Source organism: Syngnathoides biaculeatus, chromosome 13 (assembly GCF_019802595.1).
Source record: "Syngnathoides biaculeatus isolate LvHL_M chromosome 13, ASM1980259v1, whole genome shotgun sequence".
NCBI lineage: Eukaryota > Metazoa > Chordata > Actinopteri > Syngnathiformes > Syngnathidae > Syngnathoides > Syngnathoides biaculeatus.
This window is the reverse complement of record NC_084652.1, coordinates 28842156-28862036: the sequence shown is the minus strand read 5'-3', so window position 1 is coordinate 28862036 and position 19881 is coordinate 28842156. Positions and strand designations below refer to the sequence as shown.

The 19881-nt window shown below is 49.0% G+C and overlaps 1 protein-coding gene across 14 annotated transcripts in view; it reads left to right on the top strand.

Moving 5' to 3' along the window:
- Positions 1-16781, top strand: part of LOC133511366 (activated CDC42 kinase 1-like) — a 43085-nt gene extending 26304 nt beyond the window's left edge. For 4 of the 14 annotated variants that reach the window (XM_061840222.1, XM_061840220.1, XM_061840219.1 and 1 more), the window contains 3 exons: positions 343-473; positions 827-921; positions 1573-3753. In XM_061840222.1, the coding sequence (XP_061696206.1) occupies positions 343-473; positions 827-902 (207 nt within the window). In that variant the 3' untranslated portion in view covers positions 903-921; positions 1573-3753. Of the gene's footprint in view, positions 1-342; positions 474-826; positions 922-1048; positions 1544-1572; positions 3760-8041; positions 8066-8616; positions 9543-13293; positions 13332-13650; positions 14616-16213 lie in introns of those variants that run through there. The other 10 variants (XM_061840218.1, XM_061840213.1, XM_061840223.1 and 7 more) reach the window with 8 other exon arrangements.
- Positions 16782-19881: the final 3100 nt, after the last annotated feature.

The window sequence follows — 19881 nt, the reverse complement described above, 5'->3', positions numbered from 1 at the left end:
GCCGCGATGAGCGGGCTGTAAATATTCCTCCTCCTGTTCGGCTTTACTTACAGCGCACTTCACGAACGCTGTGTGTGGATAGTACAGGACTCTGGGGGGCACTTAAATGTTTCCTAATAATAACCGGCAGAAAGTTTAGAAGATAAAGGGAAAGGCCATCCCGAGGTTTGGCTTTCAATCGAAATGGCCGTGTATTTGGACTGCGAGCGGTTTTAAAAAGTTCTTGTCATTGCAGCGAGCAAAAAAAAAAAAAAGGGACTTTTATTATATCGTGCAATAAAAAAAAGCATCCTACCTCCGCTTTCCGCCTCGAGTTCTCATCAAGGCTCGATTTGATGGTAGGTGGAGCAGTTGTTTTGTTTGGGTCTGCGGAGCAAGTCCGAGTGTCGAACGCTGCTGGAGACGTGCGACTGGAACCTGCAGCTGGCCAGCACGCGGATGTTGGACGACTTTGGACCCACAATACGACCGTGGTACCACCCGTTTTGTTGATTGCAAGATTAGCGAGCCGCGCGTGTTGACTATTTGCTCAAGACTAATGTGGCAATAATTAGACTTGCGAGGAAATGGCCCCGAAAAGGCACTTTTGGCACCATCTCAGGCCTTGTCTGTTTGTGGCCGGACCACCCTGGAGGGCAACGCTGCGCTTTCTTAGTAGCACCAGCGTTGGGCCTCCTTTCAGGAATTTGTAATTCCTTGAAATGTCCCTTTTTTGAGAAGATTTTGCCATCCGCAACTACAAATTGTGCTGCCATTTGACGATTTTTCCCTTTTTGCAGCACGGCGCTTGTTGCTCATGTTGTTGTTTCCAAACTCACACACACAGGCAAACGTCAGCCACAGAAGGAGAAAAATTACAGCGCTCCGATCCCCCCAGACACGGGAGCTGGCTACCTCCGTGACGGGCGGCTGGTGAAGAAGGTAAGGAGGGCCGAGCGTGGCCGAGCGTGGGCAGACGTCACTTCCTCGCCGGTGCGACCAAAGTGCATGCGCGTACGTTTTGTAAACTTTGAGCCAGTCTGAAGCATCCCCATCCATGCTTCAACAGGTGCCACTCGGAGACGAACACAGCGAACGGACGTATACGTGTATGTCTTTTTTTAATCAACTTTTGTTTTAAGGTTAGGTTAGGATATCGTGTATGTTAGCTCCCTCTAAGTAGAAGAAGGGGAATTATGACACTGGGGGATTTCCCAGTTAGCGTCTGCTTCATACCCAGAGTTCCCCCGTTCGTAAGACGTGCGCAGTCATCACAAGGAGCGCTCAGCTCAGACCATCCTAAATCGGGCTTCTTTTCATAATTCCTCTTCCATTTATTTTTCTTCTTTTGAAATTTTGGGCCCTAACCTGCAGGAAAGCTTGTTATAAAGACGAGTGGGGATTATGAAATTCTGTCAAAGTTTGTGAAGCCAATTGTTGCGTATTATTTATTGTCAAACACGTTTTTAAAGCCAGACGAAACCTGTCGCACAGAAATCTGAAAATGTTTCTGCTGTATCAAAAGTGTCTTGGTTAAAGGTGCCGCGATTTCCACTAACGCGAGTCTAATTGCCAACTGCTACGCGTTTGCAGGCTGTCAGGGAAACGTCTGCGGCTGTCTTAAAACCCACCTCTGGACTGCCCTGAAGTAGCACAAAATATGAGCTCATCGTGGGAAAAAAAGAAGGAAACTGAATTTTTAAGACTTGTCCACAGCAGACATGATGACGGGTTGGCCCTCACGCGGCCAACTTGTCAGATTCACTTTTCAGTGCTGCAATTTTTGGAGCGACGTCCTCTGCTCTTTTCTTCACGTTGTTCCAAACTGATGACTTGGACATGATTTATACACAGAAGCACCTTCCAGAAGTCTTCAAAAAGTGCAATTTGTTATGTCTCAATTGAAGCGAGCGCTCGCGTGCGTTTACACGCCGACCTCCTCCACTGGATCTGCGTCGGCACTTACGAGCAATTTGGTCCCGGGCCCAAATTGCAAAGACTCAAACTTTACCTCTCCGTCGTCAAATACGTGCAGTATTTGTGCATGCTTAGTGTTGTAAAACGGCCCGGGGGCACCATTACGAACATGTGCACAGCAAAGTAAAGTGGAATAAAACAAAAGGAGGAGACTTTTAGAGCTGCACTGCTCTGGGAATCGCTGGCACGACCCTTCTTACCTCGAACGCATTGGAAAGCTTTTGGTGGAACTGAGCACACCAAGCGATACGGTGGCAGCTAATAATGGCAACTTTATGCCCTCTCATTGGTCCCAGCCACAGCTGCGCTCGACTTCAGATAAAAAGTACTCCGCTTTGCCCAGAGGCTGAAAACTGAAACTCTGACAAATCATCCGGGGGGGGGAGTTTTGGACACCCACTCGCATTCGACGTGGGAGTCGAAACGCATGTAAAGTGCCTCTGATCGATCCCAAATCATCTTTCGGTTGTTCCAGTCGGCTTTTCCCGACATTTTTGTAGCCGCGTAGCGCAACCCACAGAAGATCAGAAAAATGTCGACGTTCAAAAGGTATATCAGCCGGGAGAAAAGCGCAAAAGGATTTGTGGATATAGAAGAATATGACATCGAACACCAGCGAGGCTCGTCGTCATCGCGTGGAGAAAATGCAACGCAGTAGTGAAATTGCCACGAAGCGCAACAAATGAGACACACCACTGAAGGAATTTCGGGCAAGTTCTGTGGCCGGGCGATGGGCAAGATGCAAAAACGCACTCAAAAGCTCGCGAACGCGTGTGGCAACATGTGCCTGAGGCAACCTGCGCTGAAGGTACTCAGGGCGCAAATACGACAGCAGCGCTCATCGGCAAGTATTCGTACCAGGCCAGTACAATAAGTAGTAGGCGTGACACGGATGGTTTAATACGTCAATGTCAGAAAGAAAGATGTCCGTTCACACCCAGGTTATTGTTTTAATTGAAATTTTCAGTGTCAAAAGTATTCAAGGGTGAATACATGCACTGGTTTTAGTCTAAAAAACAAAAAACATCTTTAATGCCTACAAGCAAAGTATGCCGAGGACAGCGGCGTGTTTTGCAGAACCTTCAAGGCTTCTTGTAAGCAAAAGAAAAAGTCAAGTCGGGTAACTTCACGTATTCCGAGGTTCTGCATCCGCTCCTTTGTGACACGAGACGGAATCATTCTCAACATCCACGCAGCCTGAGTGAGGAGAGGGTGTGCATACTTGTGCAAGAACTTCATCCCAGTTGCGCTGCAAAAAGTTTTGAAAGGCTTCATCTTGGTCTCACGGCATTTGTATAGGGGTGTGCGGACTTTTTCCGCCTACTGTTTATTTAGGGAGATGCCGAAAGGCTTCAGATTTATTTTTCAATCCAATCCCTCAAAGAGGAGTCATCAATATGAAACTCGGCCGACGTGCCCAATATTCGGGCCTGTTGTTCAAAGAGAAAAGGAAATAAAAGACATTCCCGAATCCTCGGAGCTCTTCAATTTCACGCGGTCAACAAAACACAAACCAAAAAATAAGGCTGCCTGTCGGGGAAATGCGAAATGCGCACGTTGACGTCTTCGGGGTGCGTTTTATGGCCAAAAAGTTCAGTGGACATTTTGCAAAGAAGAAGAAAAAGTTGTGCTGCCGCACATTCGGCGAGCTGGTGCGACGAAACGGAGGTGACGGAACCTCGTGGCGCGTGTTTTTAAACGCCTTTTAAATTGTTGGGGGAGCTTTTCTCCTCCCTCCCCCCCCCCCCACACACACACACATGCTGTTGCAATTCAACTCGTATGTATTTGCCCCCCAGTTTGCTTCAATGCTGCTGAATTTATGAATGTATAGTTGTTTTTTTTTTAAATGAAAGGATTCATAGTTTCCCCCTTTTTTCACAGTTTCTAACACCCCCCCCCCCAATTTCCTTCCTCTGATTCATCTTTGATCTCTGCAGAAGATGAATTTGCTGCTTAATTGGGATCTCACGCCACCCCCCCCCCCCCCCCCCGATTATCGCTTTTTTGGTAAATCCCACATTTGAGCGGCAAATCCGACTCGTTATTAAAATGAGTCAACGGCACAGTTGATGATCCCTGACGGTGTTGAATTTATAATAAGCGGGGATCACAGCAGCTTGAAACAAACCGCTGAACATTTGACGCGGCAGAATTGGCTACTAAAAGCTTTTGTGCTTCACTTTTTCAATTTGTGTTGCTGTTATTGGAATTCATAAAAAGAAAAGGAGAGCCAGGGCTTCTTTTTTTAGGCATTTTTGTAATTTCTGCCGTTTTGAGAAGCGCATCGATGTTTCTTTTATGAAGCCACCTGGGAGCAGTTAGAAAGGGCGGGGGGGGGGGGGGAGGCACATTAGGTCTCCTTTAAGTTCCTTTCTTGGCTCTTCAGCGAATGAGCACACGAAGTCGTTGCGATGAAAGTGCCGCAAATCTCTTCAGGGGACAAATCAATGCAAGGTGAAGATTTTGCAGGGTTTGGCGAAAAAATAAAAAAAAGTTTGCTGCACAACGGTGAGCTCATTTGGTTCTAAATGAATTCCAGCAACAAAAAAACATCAAATTTTTTTATGACGCTTGTCCTCATGTGACCCCATCTCAGCCAACGGACCTTTCCGACCTGTCAATCACTCGTACGATAATAGCCAATCAGATAGCCGCGTTGTCTCCACCCCCCCCCCGGCTTGACACGCCCCTCTCGCCATGTTGTCCCACAAGCAACGGCGAGAGTCAAAATCCGGCAATTAGGAGGAAACGCCGCAGCAAGACTTGGCCAACTTGCACGACTTGAGATGCGCTTTGAAGGTCCCGATCCTCCCAAAAATATTCCCGGGGGTTGCCGACTCAGTTGCGGCGTATGTTCCGGCCCGAAAGAAATCAGCAGGCCCCTTTTTTTCTATTCCTTCTCTCGTCCACTGCAACGCCGAACCGCGGATATGAGAGATCGAACCCCTGTCGAAATGTTTCAGTGGTGACTTAAGACTTGTACTCTTGGACCCGATTTCCCGCTGCTTGTCCCGTTTCCTCCCCTGCTTTGCGAGAAGACTTGATGACATCAAAGGAATGTGAGGGTTCCGCACCGAGCAACCGGGACGGGACCTGAGGTGGGTGGGACTTCCCCCGAAGTCCCATGCCAGGGAGCGGGCCTGGTCCCGACGTCCGAGCAATTTCCCGACTGCGTCGCTGGCGGCATCGTTGCCCATTCGACGTCTGGTGCATCCGAGTCCCCCCGGATCCATCCATCCATCCATTTGTACGTCAACGGATGTACATAGAAGAAGAAAACCGAATTCAAGCTCCTCTGCAGTCTTCAGCTATTTAACGATTTAGAATAAAACTAATATTAAAGCGGCGACAGACGAAAGTACGGCCCCCTCGCTCCCCATCTGCGCTGGCAATACAAAATATCTTGGCATTAATATCTCCCCTCAGGGTTTCCGACCCATTTAGTCTTAATTGTACCTTACTATCTGGACTACTTTAAACGCTGGAATAGTTTACCGCTGACTCTAATTGGTCTCATCGCAACTCGTGTTCGCCATTTTCCTCTCTCGCTGACAAATGGTTCCAAACATGCAGTTGGTTTCAAAGTTTTACAGGGGGGACCAAAAATCCCCCTCCATAAAAGTCAAAATCACTCAAAGCCGCAAATTTTCATTTCGACCAACTGCATTATTTGCCCAAATGGACTCCAAAGAAAGTCTTGCTTAAAATGAGGACAAATCCGCTTTCACGTCATTTCGCTTGCAATATTGCAAACATTCTCACTTCCCGTTCAGTCACTCTTGGGTCAGATTCATCAGAACTTTCATTTTGGCGATCGTAGTTATGCAGCCGAGGCGCAGTTGGATCGAGGGGTGTCTCCAGATGAGTACGGTTCACCTGAGGTGTCGTCGCGCCCTAAAGCAGATGAAGAACTGGATGAGCGACGAGGCTTGCTCTTCGTAAATAACTTTGAAAACTCGATTGCTCGTTTCTATGTGCCCCGCCATTGGCTGGTGACCAGTTCGGGGTGTTCACCACCCCCCCCCCCCCCTTCGAAGAGGCGACCAGCTTGAGGATAAGCCCTACGGAAAACTGATGAATTTTTGTTCCGCGGCTCGACTGTGAGTATTTGGTCACATTTATTTATCGCCACTACACCAATGATGTGAAATCACAGTGACATGATTTTCTAAATCTAAAGCAATAAATAACTTTCCTCATCTGAAGACGTCAATCTATGATGTCCCCGATAAAGAGAGCCAATCATGCGTATCGACGACACGCTTACTTTTTCTTAGCAGCGTCTCGGGCGTACACCCCGACCGATTCTGGGGCGAGATGGGGCGTACGCCCTCAACCGCTCGCCGGCCATTCACATCTGAATTTGCATCAATTTAGTCTTCAACGCACCTCTCGTGTGGGTTTTTTTTTTTTTTGTTTGTTTAATGTGGGAGGAATCCACAGTACCCGGAGAAAAGCTACGCAGGCGCGGGGAGATTTGAATTCAAAAAAAAAGAAATCACTGAGATGTCCTCAGTTGCCACTCTGTGAGGACAAACCTTGAAGTTTGATATGTCTTACACGATAAATTTAGCGACGGTTTGAAAGTTTGGCCAGAGCAGATTAGACCCGTGCAATTAATGTAAACATGTGCAAAATGAGCCAGCGTTTTACTTCTTTGCAAACGGACGCTCGCAACCTGGGGTGACGTCGCCAGATGCGACTTCGCCGGCCGGCTGTCGGGTGTCAGCAGGCTAATCCGTGACAAATATTTATTCTAATGGCGCAGCTTCCGGCCACATCATCGGCCGCACAAATTAAAAAAAAAAAAGGGGGGGTTGGGGGGACCTGGGTTGAGGTAAGGCAAAACTGCATGATTAAGATGAGAAGAGACGAAGAGAATTAAGCAGCAGTAAACAAAGCTGGTTGGGGGGCACACGCGTACCCTGGGTGGTCAGAGCTGCGTCACCAAACGGAGCTCGAGGGTGGAGCCAAATGCACGACAGTACAGAGGAAGGTCTCTGAGATCGGGCAGAAGTAATACGAGGGCGGTCGGTGGACAGGCGAGCGGAAGTCAGGCAAACGGGAGTGCGGGAACGAGGCATCAAGGACGACCATCGAGCGAAGGACAAGTCGTCCCCCACGTCTACGTCTCTACTGGGCGTCATCAACTTCAGCACGGTGCAGGTGGATTGGAAACCAGCAGCATGACAAGATCGTCGGGTCCGTTCCCAAATATATCCAATCACTTCTTGATCACATTGTATACTATATTTAGTACTTTTTTTTTTTTTTCCATTATTGTAGCTGTAAGGTTTTCCTTGTTTCCGTCTTAGCTGCTTATCCTCACAAGGGCCACGGGAGCGCTCGAGCCCATCGTAGACAAACAACCAGTCGCGCTCCCGATCACACCTATGGGCAATTTAGAGTTTTCTTTTTCGGGATGTGCCCGGAGCAATAACCCAGAACAAAAAGCACTTCTAATGTTCCGGACCGCAGCGGAATGAATACGAATATGACTGAAGGCTGACGGACGACAGGCATCGGTTGCGTTCAACGGGCAAAGAGGAACGAACAGTTGCGTTCAATCCGCTGCTGTTCTATTGAGCCGGCGGAGAAAGTTGTTAATTTCCTCATTCGGTCGACTTCCGGAAGCTTCGAGAGCCCTCAAACCGGGTGCGCTAATTAAAGCTGATCCCGCGCTAATGAAACGGCTTCCTGCCAACAACAACTCCGGTTGCCACATGAAAGCCCATAAAATGCGAAAATGCTTTCATTTTCTCTGCGGTTTGTCACAAAGCGGACGGACTTCACGAACCTCCACGAAAATGGGACGACCGCATCGTCGATCTCATTTTTCCATTTTTGACCAATTTGGTCAGCTTTCCTTCATTGTTTTGTCATCAACAACAATAACGACAAGCAGTGTCCACCTCCCGCGTGAAGAAAATTTCAGTCCGTGGCCGTTTTCGGGAGCTGACGCCGTTAGCGAACGCGACCAAACGTGCTGCCGAGTCACGGGCAGAGAACCGAACTCTGTGTATGGGGAGGCTTTCATTTTTCTCTCTCTCTCTCTCTCTTATTATTTTTATGTCCCTCTTAGAAATGTTCAGCAAAGCAGCCGTGACCAGGTTACATTTTTTCATCTTCAAGGACAGCATGGAAAATGGAAAAAAAACCTGAATCGTTTTGAAAGCTATCTAAAAAAAAAAAAAAACCAAAAACAAGGCAACTAAAGTGGGAAGGATTGTTCCGGAAGCGATGCCCACAGCAGCAGAGCCAACGACTTAGTTGGATCCCAACGACTGAAAATCCCGACGTGAGGCCAAACTTCATTCAGGATCTTTGGACTCTTTATTCAAATGAGCTGCAAAAGTATGCGAGCATGATCGCAGGTGCTTGTTTCCACGACTTTTTGTTGAACTCAAAGTCGCTTAAATGTCCTGGATGGACAATTCTTTGTGATTCTGCTGACAATTAGTTTGGACCACAGCCCACAACGGCTCAATTTTGCGGCATAATTTCAGACGTTCAGAAATCGTACTCTGCGGTGCCCCCCCCCCCCCCAAGTGTTGCCTTTACGCGAGCAGTTGGGAAATGACGTTTGATCCATACGGCAAACACTGTTATGCCCCCCGCAACACTGAATAACGCAGTGCTGCATTTGGATCTGTGTAGGTGTCCCATTTCCAGGTCCAGACGGCCCGAGAGGAACGCCGCGAGTTGATGATACGCCCGGGAAGAGAGCGGACGCATCGGCGATGGCGTGACGTACGTTTCCCAAACAATGAAAAGGAGGACCAGAACACAAATGTCGCAGCGCGAGAGGAGTCGGGCCAAAGAATAAATCGGGACGACGGCTCCGAAGCTGAAGATGTTGGAATTCGAGGAATCCCGAGAACTTCTACGGTCTTGGTCTTGTGGACCGGCGGTCGGGATCGGAACCCGTCACGTACCAAGACACCGAGGCAAGCGTTCCCAATCGTCATTTTTGGCCATGGCCAGAGACGCGTTGCGGTTATGGTGGGCCTCAGAGGTCCGTTATGAGGACAGGACCGTATCGATGCGGATGCTGAACAATGAGATTATTTGTCGTTTGGCACAATCGTAACATTTCGGCCTCGTCTTATCATTGCATACACGGAGGAACCTCGGTTCTTGTATATCTTGAGAATCTTCCATTTTTTTTTTTCTTTTTGTTCTGTTGCCTGAATTTCACTCGGTCCAAATAACAAATCGATTTGAACTGTCAAAAATCACTTCGAGACGCTCATCTGTCATTTTTGGCAAAGTTTATCAGTGGCCCAACAATGTAACGATGAAACGTTGCTTCTGGCCAATTCTGCGTCGACCTATTTTTGAAGTCTACTTAGCCAGTTATTCATCCCCCCACTCCTTAGAAATAAAACGGCAGAAGAAGAAAAAAGATGGAAAAATTCACTTTGGTTTCAAGTAAATTGATCAAAACGAGCCTTTGAGGACGTCAGCATTGGTTTAATCGATGGCATTTATTTTTGGCAAAGGTCTCGCGGGATCTGGCGTCGGCCGGCGCCGATCCGTCGGTGGTGCGCGTCCACAGGATGACTCGATACACAAGAGTCAAATCATGTCCCAGTTGTGCGCCGTTGCAACTCTCCGGGCGCCATTTGTTTTTCTAAAACATTGCTTCTCGTTTGTTTTAGCGTAGCCGACTTGAGATTGCTCGGATGGAAATCGGGACAAGGTAGACGTGGCAAACTGACGGACTCATCGGATCAATCACTCGGCTTTTGGCCTAATCGTGCTCTCTGGTGGAAAAGGTGCAAATGGACGTTTTTGGTTGGATTGTGGTTGAGTCCGAAATGAACGCAGACATTTTTTGAAATGAACGCTTCTCTGATGCCAAATGCGGACATGACTATCCATTTGATCCGGACCGCAATATCTCTCGGGCGTCTGTACCTAACGTTGTGTCTGATAAGTGCATTTAGTAATCGTGCTTGAACAGGCGCGTTTGCTCCCGCTCGTCAGGACATCTGGCGTGCGGCGATAAAGATTTCCGCTGTTGAAAGAACAGATTTGTCCAAAGCGGCCGGCGACGGAACGATTCCACTGGAGCGAGCACACTTGCGAAACTCAACTTAGGTCAACGTTTCCCTCTGAACCGCCTTTGCTAACTGTGTCACGCGCGCAGAAATAGCCGTCCGTCCATTTCCTGAGCCGCTCATCCTCACAAGGGTGGCGGGACATGAATCTTTATTTCCAGAAAGTTACGTGAAGACGCAGTGGCGAACCCTAAACACGGATCGTGAAGTCAACAACATTATTGGATGATTTTGTTCTGCAAACACGCAGTAGCGTCTGCCCGAGAGTCTTTCGATTTTCATGATGCCGCTCGACAGTACGCACAGGAATTCCTCGCTTCTCCCGTTCAAAGTATTGTTTGCAATTCGCCCTGCGAAAATGCAGGAGGAGGAAGATGGCGTTGACTGGTCCGAAGGGGTGCGCTTGCAAAGGCGGGCGGAGCCTCCAAAGCTCAGAGGAGTTAATCCAACGCCGCGCGATCGTTTGCAGATGAACAATTTATTGTTCAATGTTGAAAGAACGCTCTGGGTGGGGCTTAAGATCAATTCACGCCAGCCGTTCCCTGGCAGGCAACCCCCCAGGACCGACAGGAATCCCTCATTTTTCGAGGCCCACGCAAGATTGTGTACTGCGACTCCGTAAAAACACCAAAAGAAAGATCGGACTGGCTTCTTTCAACAGGGGGGGGGGGGACAACAAGTTTGTCCTTAAAAGTGCTCCCGAGTTCTGCACAAAGCGCAACTAGTACACTTTAGAAATGGACCTCGTCCAAATTGCAACTGTGGGACACGGAGGGGGGAAAAAAAAATGTCAATTATTTGTCATTTTCAGTGCGTACATATGCCGGATGCATATCCTGTAACTATTTAAAAAAAAATACGTGCCATTACAAGAGAATACTTTTTATTGATGATACATTTTGCAAGGATTTAAAAAAAAAAAAAAAAATCGTGCAATATGGATGAGCTGCAAATGGAAATTTCTGATCAGTACTGGCAAAAGATCAAATTATCTCGCGATAACGTGGACTGAAGGAGACCATTTGATTGCTAAATGCAGCTCATGCTAGCTAACAACGGCGGCCCGGTGTGCAACCGATCAGAACCGTCGGCCTGACAGTTCTGAGGACCGCCGTTCAAATCCTGGCCCGCCCGCCTCTGTGGATTTGCATCGATTGCTTTGGTTGATTGATTGAAAAGTACTGCAGTATTTGCGTCAGAATACGATGATACGGGAGCGAGCGTACTGTAGTTACTGCTTGTTAGCGCGTTAGCAGCTCACTCAGTTGCTTTGCAAAATGGTCAAGAATGAAGTACTCCACCCCCAGACTGGTCGCCAGCCAATTGCAGGACACCAAAAATAACAAACGAGCGTCTGCAGCTACTTTGACAAAAGCCCAACCGAGCTGAGATTTAAGCCCGGGACCTTTGACCTTTGCCAGTGCGTCAGAGATTGAGACGCCGTCGGGAAAGCTTTGTGTGGTCCTGTCGTGACTTCTGTGGTTCGTTTACAGACCCGCACGTGACACACACCCCCCCCCCCCCCCACCAAGATTTTACACTGCATATTGAATGTCTTGGCGCACGTGCAAATGTTCATAAGCGATGTTTGACGCGTGGACCGCCCGCTACAACTTTTCCACCTTTGAATTTGTGAAATTGATTTGGATTCAAATGCAAATGGCGTTTTCATGTCTGGCCGACTTTTAAGTTGGGATAAAAAGAAGGAAAAGGGAACTCATTAAAAAAAAAAAAAAGCTGGTCCGGGAATGAAGTCTGCGGTCCTCGTTGGCCTTCTGCATCTTTGCCACATGAAAGACTTTCATTACACCCGCCAAAGATGACTTGCTCGATTGCGACGTCGGGCCGGCCCGGTCGGCTCACCTTTGCCGTCAAAGCGGATCGGAGGAGGCGCCTTTGACGACAATCTGGGAAGCAATGAGTTGACGCACGAGAGCAGACGGAAGGCTTGGCGCTCGCTGCCGACTCCAAACGAGACGTCCAAAGTTCAAATGAGTAACTTTGAATATCAGAATAGTACGCGGGGGGGGGGGGTCCCCGACACGGGCCGGGAGGCCCTCGGCGAAGTTGGCCGATCCGCGACTTCTGCTGTCGTCCAAAATGCGTCACGCTCGTCCACGTGTCAAAAACGATAATTTAATCCACACGACTTTTCCGTCCTTTTTAAACGTCGATTGGCGCACATGTCGCAAAATGCTTCGCCCGGCTGTGCAAACGACCTGAAGCGTTGTCGGCGTTCCAAAGCGTATTAAGGTGAAATCCAAATCGGCTGTTATTGCGACTGCAATCCTCCCGTTTAATAAAAGCGCACTAATGAAACGCAAAATCTTTTCATGGTAAAGCGCAAGCTCGTTGGGCGCGCGTGGCTTTTACCGGCCTCGCGGGACGGCACGACGTCGCCGTGCACGCAAACGCCAAAATTCCTATTCGAAAGGAGCTCGTTGAGGGGGATGACATATGGCGTTTCCTTCGCCGACAGTTGACCAGCTGATGCCCGTCAGCCGCTAGTTTAATTGTTGGGACCAGTTTAAACCCGAACGAGTGGCGGGGGGCGGGGGGGTTTCTCCGTCTTGCACACCCGCACAAAGACTCCATCTGGGGATTTGCGGGGATTTTTTTCCCCCCTCCTCTTTGCCGACTCCGCACTGACATCATGATGATGAACGAGCACACTTGTCGATGTGTGCGCGCGTGCCCGCGAGGTTGAGGGCAAGGTTCAGGTTGCCCCCCTCCCTGCAGAGAAAAAACAAAACAAAAAAAAAAACAAGCCATCGCTCTCTCCCATGTGGCTGCCTGCGGATAATTAACGCCAGCTTGAAGAGGAGCCCGGCCATCATTCATTTCCTTGTTTTTCTCGGGATTCGGCCAGGCGGGCGGCCCGTTTTTGGACCGCGCTTCACCTTAATGGACTCGTTCGAACGACGATCGTTTCGCACTCTCGCGTTGGGCTGCGGTTCTGTCGGCTCAATGGAGAAAATCATTTCTGAGCGTTGATTACGGGCTCAATCCATCTTTTATGTTTTACAATTGTTCATGGTTTGTGAGAAAATAAATTTTGGACAATGTGCAATCATGGACACATTTGACATGTTTACACTCGAAAAAAGTTTTTATACCGTTAGAGTGTCCGTATCTTTGCCTTTCAATTTGCGGACTCGCTTATTGTTGAAATATGACTTTCAGTGTGCAATATAACGCTTGCATTTTTCATATTCTGTACAAGTCGGTGTATTATATTTCACAAAGTCTGTCCGTCATTCTATCTTTGCAGGCATTTTGTCTCGTCGTTGACGCCGTTCAGAATGGCGGGTGAGTTGCAGCCAATCCCAACTGAGTTCGGGATTTACTCAGTCACCGAGTGGGTACTGAACGTAGTCAGGCGGTTGTACCACGGCACCATCTTTTTTTGTGACAATATCAGACACAAATCGGGTTGGTGGTCGGGTTAGGGAACCACTACACGAAGCAAAGATCAGCAAATCTTTTAGTTTATTTAGTTGAGTTAATTCTAAAAGCTGCTTTGTTGCCCGTTCCTATATTATTAATAGAATTGCGTATTGTAAATATTGGGTTGATTTGGGATGACCAACGTATCTTTTTATCCATCTGTCTTTCCATTTTTCATTAGATCCAGAAAGTAAATCAAAGCTCACGAGTGAAGCAATTGCTGCACCGTCTCGCCGAAAACAATCAAAAGTAACGGCGATCCCGATCAGATGCCCAAGCCACTTCATCTGGTTCCTCTCAATGCGGAGGAGCAGCACATTTGATCCATTTTCCTGAAAATCAAGAATAATATCGCAAGTAGAGACGGCGTCGTTCAATTCAATGCTTGGTGACATACCAGACTGAGGGCGTTCTGGAATTCCCGGGTGATGCCCGCCCGCACGGTGCCCAGTTGCACGTGACCCCTTCTCGGTGGACCGTGTCGCTTTTAGCGCCCAACTCCCAAGGCAAACTACGACGCCGTCTGCGGTTCCACCCGCGCGGAAGCTGCCAGCCATTAAATTGCAGAAATGGGAAATGTGCATCTCCCGAGAGGGAGGAGCACGTACGCCGGCGCCTGACAGATGCTCCCCTCTGTATGTACAGTATCTTCTATTCTTAGCCAAGAAGGCCAAAAGGTGGCGATAATGCGGCAGAACGGGAGAAGGCAGCTCGGTGGCAAAAGACGGCAAATGGGACGTCAAGCGAGAGCTCCTTACGGCTGTTATTTATAAATGACCCCCGTCATTGACGCCGTGACGGTGAGTAATGAGTTCCGCTCGCCTGCGCATCTCATTTGCCCGTCAAAACAAAAGGGGCGGGGCCAGAGACAATTCAGCGGCGCGAGCTGCTTATCCCCATGCGGGGTGGGGGAGTGCCGGAGCCAATCCCAGGTGTCACCAGGCAGGAAGGCGGGCTGCACCCTCAACCGGTCGTAGGGCACACGGACGGAGACGGACAACAGTCGCACAGAGTTTCCAATCAATGCATGTTTTTGGGATGTGGGAGGAAACCGCAGTGCCCACCCGGAGAAAAGCCACGCAGGCACGGAGAGAACATGCAAACGTCACACCAGCGGGGTCGGGATTTGAACCCCGGCCCTCACAACTGTGAGAGCGACGCTCTGCAGCTGCGCCGCCGCCGGTTCATTTCTCATCGAGGTGCGAGCAAAAGGATTCGCACTCCTGCGAAGGGAAGGAGCCCCGCCGCCATTACACTTTGATGACACGATTTCATTTCAGCCACCAGAAGGTGAATGCAGACGCGTTGGACTTGATGCAAATTACGAGACACTTTCAATTGTGCTCAATTCTTCATGAATGCTAACGCGGCTAAACCGACGGAACCACGTACGCGGGGACGCGCATACAAATGCGTCTCATCAAGTGGAGTCACGCCGCTCGCCCCGTCAAACTCGACGGCACATACGCACACTCTATGGACCTCGTGAGTTCGGTTTTGTTTCTGCGTTCCAGAGGTGACGGCAGGCAGCTGGTAATTTCCATGAAAATGAAAAGCGCCAATGTTGACGTGACAGAAAGCGGCCGCTCATTCGAGATGACGGCCGTCGTGCACAGGAAGTGTGTGTGTCCCCCCCCCCTCCCCCCTCCACTTTCTTTCTCCGGCAGGCTGAATGTCATCATCGCCCGGCGTCGTCACTTGTTGGCGTGCCGCTGTGAATCCGCCTGACGAGTGTCACGTTATTAATATTTCAGCAAGTGAGGCCCTCTCGCCAGCACGCGTGGCTTCGTTCGTTCGTTCGTTCGTCCTCTCTTTCCCTTACACTCTTCTTCGTGTCTGCCCGCTTGCGGTTTTAAAGAGAAATCTTCGGATTAGCACAAACTATTTCCGTCATTAATTGCGCTCAATGCTGCTATAACATTAGAAACATAGAAAGCTTCTCGCGGCCCCTTGCTCAATGTTTTATTAAGCGATGTTTTCTCCTCCTGTTTTGTAATGTGCTGTAATGCGTCCCCGAAGGCCTCACGCATGCCCGCAAGCTAACTTCGCCGAACAAATCCACGCAATTCTCCCATGCGATGATTTTATTTTTCCAAGGATGCAAAAACGGAATTACACACAAACATTTGCTATTAGCAGGAGTTGGTGCTTTTGTCTTGTGCTGATATTTTATTTCCTTTTTGTCTAAATCGCTTCACTCGAAAAGGAACAATTTAGACGATCGGTTGGATAACGGCGGCGAGGTGATTTTTTTTTTTTAAAGTTATGGCCCCGAAAAAAAAGAGAAACTTTCAAATGTAATTTGACTTAACAAGTTAAAAGGCGCTTAAAACGCATCTTTGATAGCCTGCTAGCATGCTACGCTAAAGCCTGCCTGCCTGCCTGCCGCACTTTGAACATTTAACACAACCAGCACGGCTTGAAGGGGAATTGGAATAAAAGGGACGTGCAAATCCGAAATGTCTTTTAGGATTTCCTCCAAGAGTTGTATGAGTACATACAATTCCTACTTTTAATGTTAGCCAGTTTTTCTACTGACTCAAAGAAAATCCCGACTGATAAAGAGTTTTCCTTTCTACTGATATCAAATGTTTTTTTCCCTCATTCTTCTCCTTCATTTTTGAAAGGCAAACACAAAAGTTATCATTGGGTTTGCGATTGAAAAAGATTCGCGTGACTCTTTCTGGCTCAAATGTGATCGCATCGGATCGCCCCGAATGAGCTCTTGTCCTCCCTCCATCCAGGCTTCTCCAGTCCGCCGCGTCGCCCGCCATCTTCCGCAGGACGCAGATCGGGCGAGGACGGGGGACGCCGCCTCATCTACGCCCGCCGTCGCTGCGCGGTGTGTCTCTCCTCGGCGAATCGCCAACCACGAAGTTCGAAGAACGACTCGCTTGTGGCGGACCGTACATTGGCTCCACTTTCAGCTCATCGGTACGCTTCATATTTCTAGTTCTAGACAATTAACATGATGGATTCCCCGGGTAGGCCCGATCGAGCTGTCAAATTCACGAGTGAGGTTTGTGTGGCTGTTTAAAATGACGAAAACCCGGTCGAAGGCGCCTCTGTGCGTGAAAAGAAAGACTTTTTAAAGCGTGCACGTGAAGGCGGGAGACCCGCTGCAGCAATATTCCGAATTCTCGGGCCAGCGTGTTGACTGGCATTGAAGGCGATGCGATCCCCATCGCCGCTTTTGCTCCTTGTCGGCGGCTCGCCTCCAGCTCATTATAATCCGAGGTCGAGGAGGAGCGGGGAAACCGGGAAATTATTCTTCTTTTGTGCGCTTCATTGGCGCTCAGGGACCAAGACGGCCTTGGAACAATAAAAAAAAAAAAAAAATCTAAACTCGGGAGCGACTGCGAAGTGCTCCCGTGAGCCAATTTGCTATCATTTCTTTCCGCGGCGGTTTTATTGAGCCGCGTTCACCTGTTCGAAACACAAGCGCGTTCGTTTGGACAATTTATTGCACCCACAATGCGTCGTCGCGTTCAACAAGCAATCAATGATCTCCGGCAGGAAGGTTAAACACAGGAACGAGGACAAGAAACGGATCAATTGATTCCGATTGAACGCCGCCCACGACGGCGGCTGAGGAGAAGAATGAGACTATTTCCACAGCAGGTTCGCTAGCCTCGGCTCATCCGCTGCTTCCTGTCAGAAATATCAGAATATGTTTTCACATTTAGACAGTGTGGAATGTAAACGACGTGCAGTTTATGCGCTGAAAATCACGTCCTTTGAATTGACTTCATTTGTACTTTGGTTGAACGGGATTCAAATGTCTCGGGCTGTGTTGTAATCGGCTTTGTTTGTCTAAGTCGGGAGATGTTTTTTTTTTTTTTTTTTTCCTCCGGAGGGTGAAGGACATGCAAACCGTTGGGATCCAACGAGATGGGGGGGGGGGGGGGGGGGGGGCAACCCTGAATGCGTGTTGAATGTTGGAGTAGATATGATCCGGGGGTTTTTCTTCTCTGGTGGGACACTTCACATACTGGACGAATTTGGGGAGAACAGTCTTTAAGCACGCTTGGCTGAAGTGAGCTGCCGTTTGTGTACAGTCGCGAGCGGACGGCTGAGTGCTATGCTAACGTTAGCATGTAAATAGCAATCACAATGACTACGGTGAGCTCCCTCGGTACATAAAAAAGGGCTGCGAGAGAGCAGCGGGTGTCGACGATCCCGCTGGTTCCATCCTGCCGGTGTGGCGAGCGGTCGACTAGCGTTGGGGATTTGTGAATGAAGCCGCCGTCTCCGTGATGAAAATATTCATATTGATGGATCTGGCTTTGGTCAGGAAGATGCTTGTCGGCGGTGGCCTGCGAGGTTGCTTCCTTAGAATTTGGGGGTTCATTGTGCTGTACAGACAAGAAGAGATGCCAGACTGATGGGACCGCAAAGGGGTTTGTGGAGCTGAGTGCGTTGGGGGGGGGGGGATGACGACGAGCAATCGAGCAGTAGGATTCCAAGCATGAGCCTCTCATAGCAAAACTCAAATCCCGAGGGACGAAGCTAACCCCACAGAGCGAAATGTGCAATAATCAGAGACTGGGATTTGTAATAGTGGACTTGAACTTTGTCTGGCGGCGAGAGCCCTCAGCAGCAGAGCCGAAAGCCAGCTCGGCAGGGGCGGGAGGGTTCTGGGCCCCGAGGACCCCAAGCCGCGCCGACGGCCACGTAAGATTTGCAAGATTTGTTGCACCTGAGCCCCCAATTTTCACAAACAAGAAGAGCCTCCGAGAGGAAGATTCCACAAACAACATTTGCATTTTTTTGTCCGCCCGCACCTGTTGGCGTCGTTTCCCGACCCGGATTAATTTGCCAGCGCTGGTGGCTTTCCATCTCCTCGCAGCATTGTGATGTAAATAATATGCAACGGCATTCATTGTCTTTGCGTTTCACACCCAAATTGCGCCCTCGATGAGTTTGTGGCTCGAGCCGGCAAATGTACGCATGATGGAGATTACATTTCATAGCGCTTGCTCGCACGGAACACATTCCAATCAGAGTGCGACACTTGGAGGCAGAGATGAAAGTTGACACGTGCCCTGCGACCTTTGATATGACGATGATCAGCACGTCTGAATACGAGCACCGCTAACAGCTACATCAGTGTCGAGCTTGATGGCTTTCTTCGGCCCAAAACTTTTCCACATACAGTGTCGGGAGGCAGATTTGGACAAGTACTGTTATGCATGGAACGAAGGACTTTATGCCTTTCTTTTAGCCTGATTATGGCTCACAGAAATCCTTTTGAGTCGCGATAGCTGTTCCGAATTCTTCTGCAACGCAACACGATGTTGCGACAGAGGTGGAGTCCACTGTTTGATTGAAATGAAACGTATGTAATGTAATGTAATGTAATGTAATGTATGTATGAAGAAGGTTTCCGTGCTCTGGAATGTACACGTCTTCTCTTGCATGCTATCTATGCGGCGTACGGGAATTGCTTCCTCTATCCACTGTTGCTACTGACTGCAACATTGCAAATTGAACAGTGTTATTTTATCTTGTAGGAAAGTTTTTTTTCTTCAAAATATTACTTCATGCTTATCTTTTAACCCCGCCCCCGCCCTCAAGCGTGCGGCGACGCACTTTCCGGGTTATCCGGGCTCTTGTGCGCGCGGTTGTTTCCGGAAACATATTCATTTGTGGTTCAAAGTTGGTTACCCGCCGTGAAAAAAAAAACCAAATAATGCAGTTCCGGCAAGACTTACCGTATGTGACAAGTGTACTGTATCACCAAATCCCTTAATTTGGTGCTTGGTGACGCCATGTGACATTAACCTGGCTGTTAGTATCATACTAAGGATCTCCATCTCTGCACTCGTGATACCGATTCGCGTAAGAAGTGGAAAGTATCGGGTGGCACGATGGGTGACTTAAGATGCGTTGACATCGGACAGGAAGAAGACTTTTGGCCTCCGGGCTCAGTCACCGGACGACAGGGTGGTTGGGCGATCGTTTCATTTCAGTGAACTTGTTCAAGGAATGTGTCGTCAGTACAAAGACTGAAAGGAGTCACTCTTGACTGATTCCCGTAACAAAATTCAGACGTTGGCTCACATTTGACAGCGGTCGGAAATCGGCCGTCGGCTGCTGCCGCTGCCCGCAGCTGCGCGGCGTCAGTCGTTGTTTCGACAGCTGCCGAGAAATTGAAATCGTTTCGAAATTGAGGAACGCATCACGAAAGACGTCGGTGGCCGATACATTTTCAAGCTCAGCGCGGCGAGGTCAATTTGACTTTTCAGCTCGACCTTCGTCGCTCGTCGGCGTTTGAGCCGCCAACGCCGCATCGCATCCGACCGTGTCGCAGAGGACACACCGTGGGGGCGGTCGGACGGCCGCATCGTGAGCATTTCCATCACCTGAAATCTCTCCATGGGGGAGGCCGGTGTGGTGGGCGGAGTCTTGG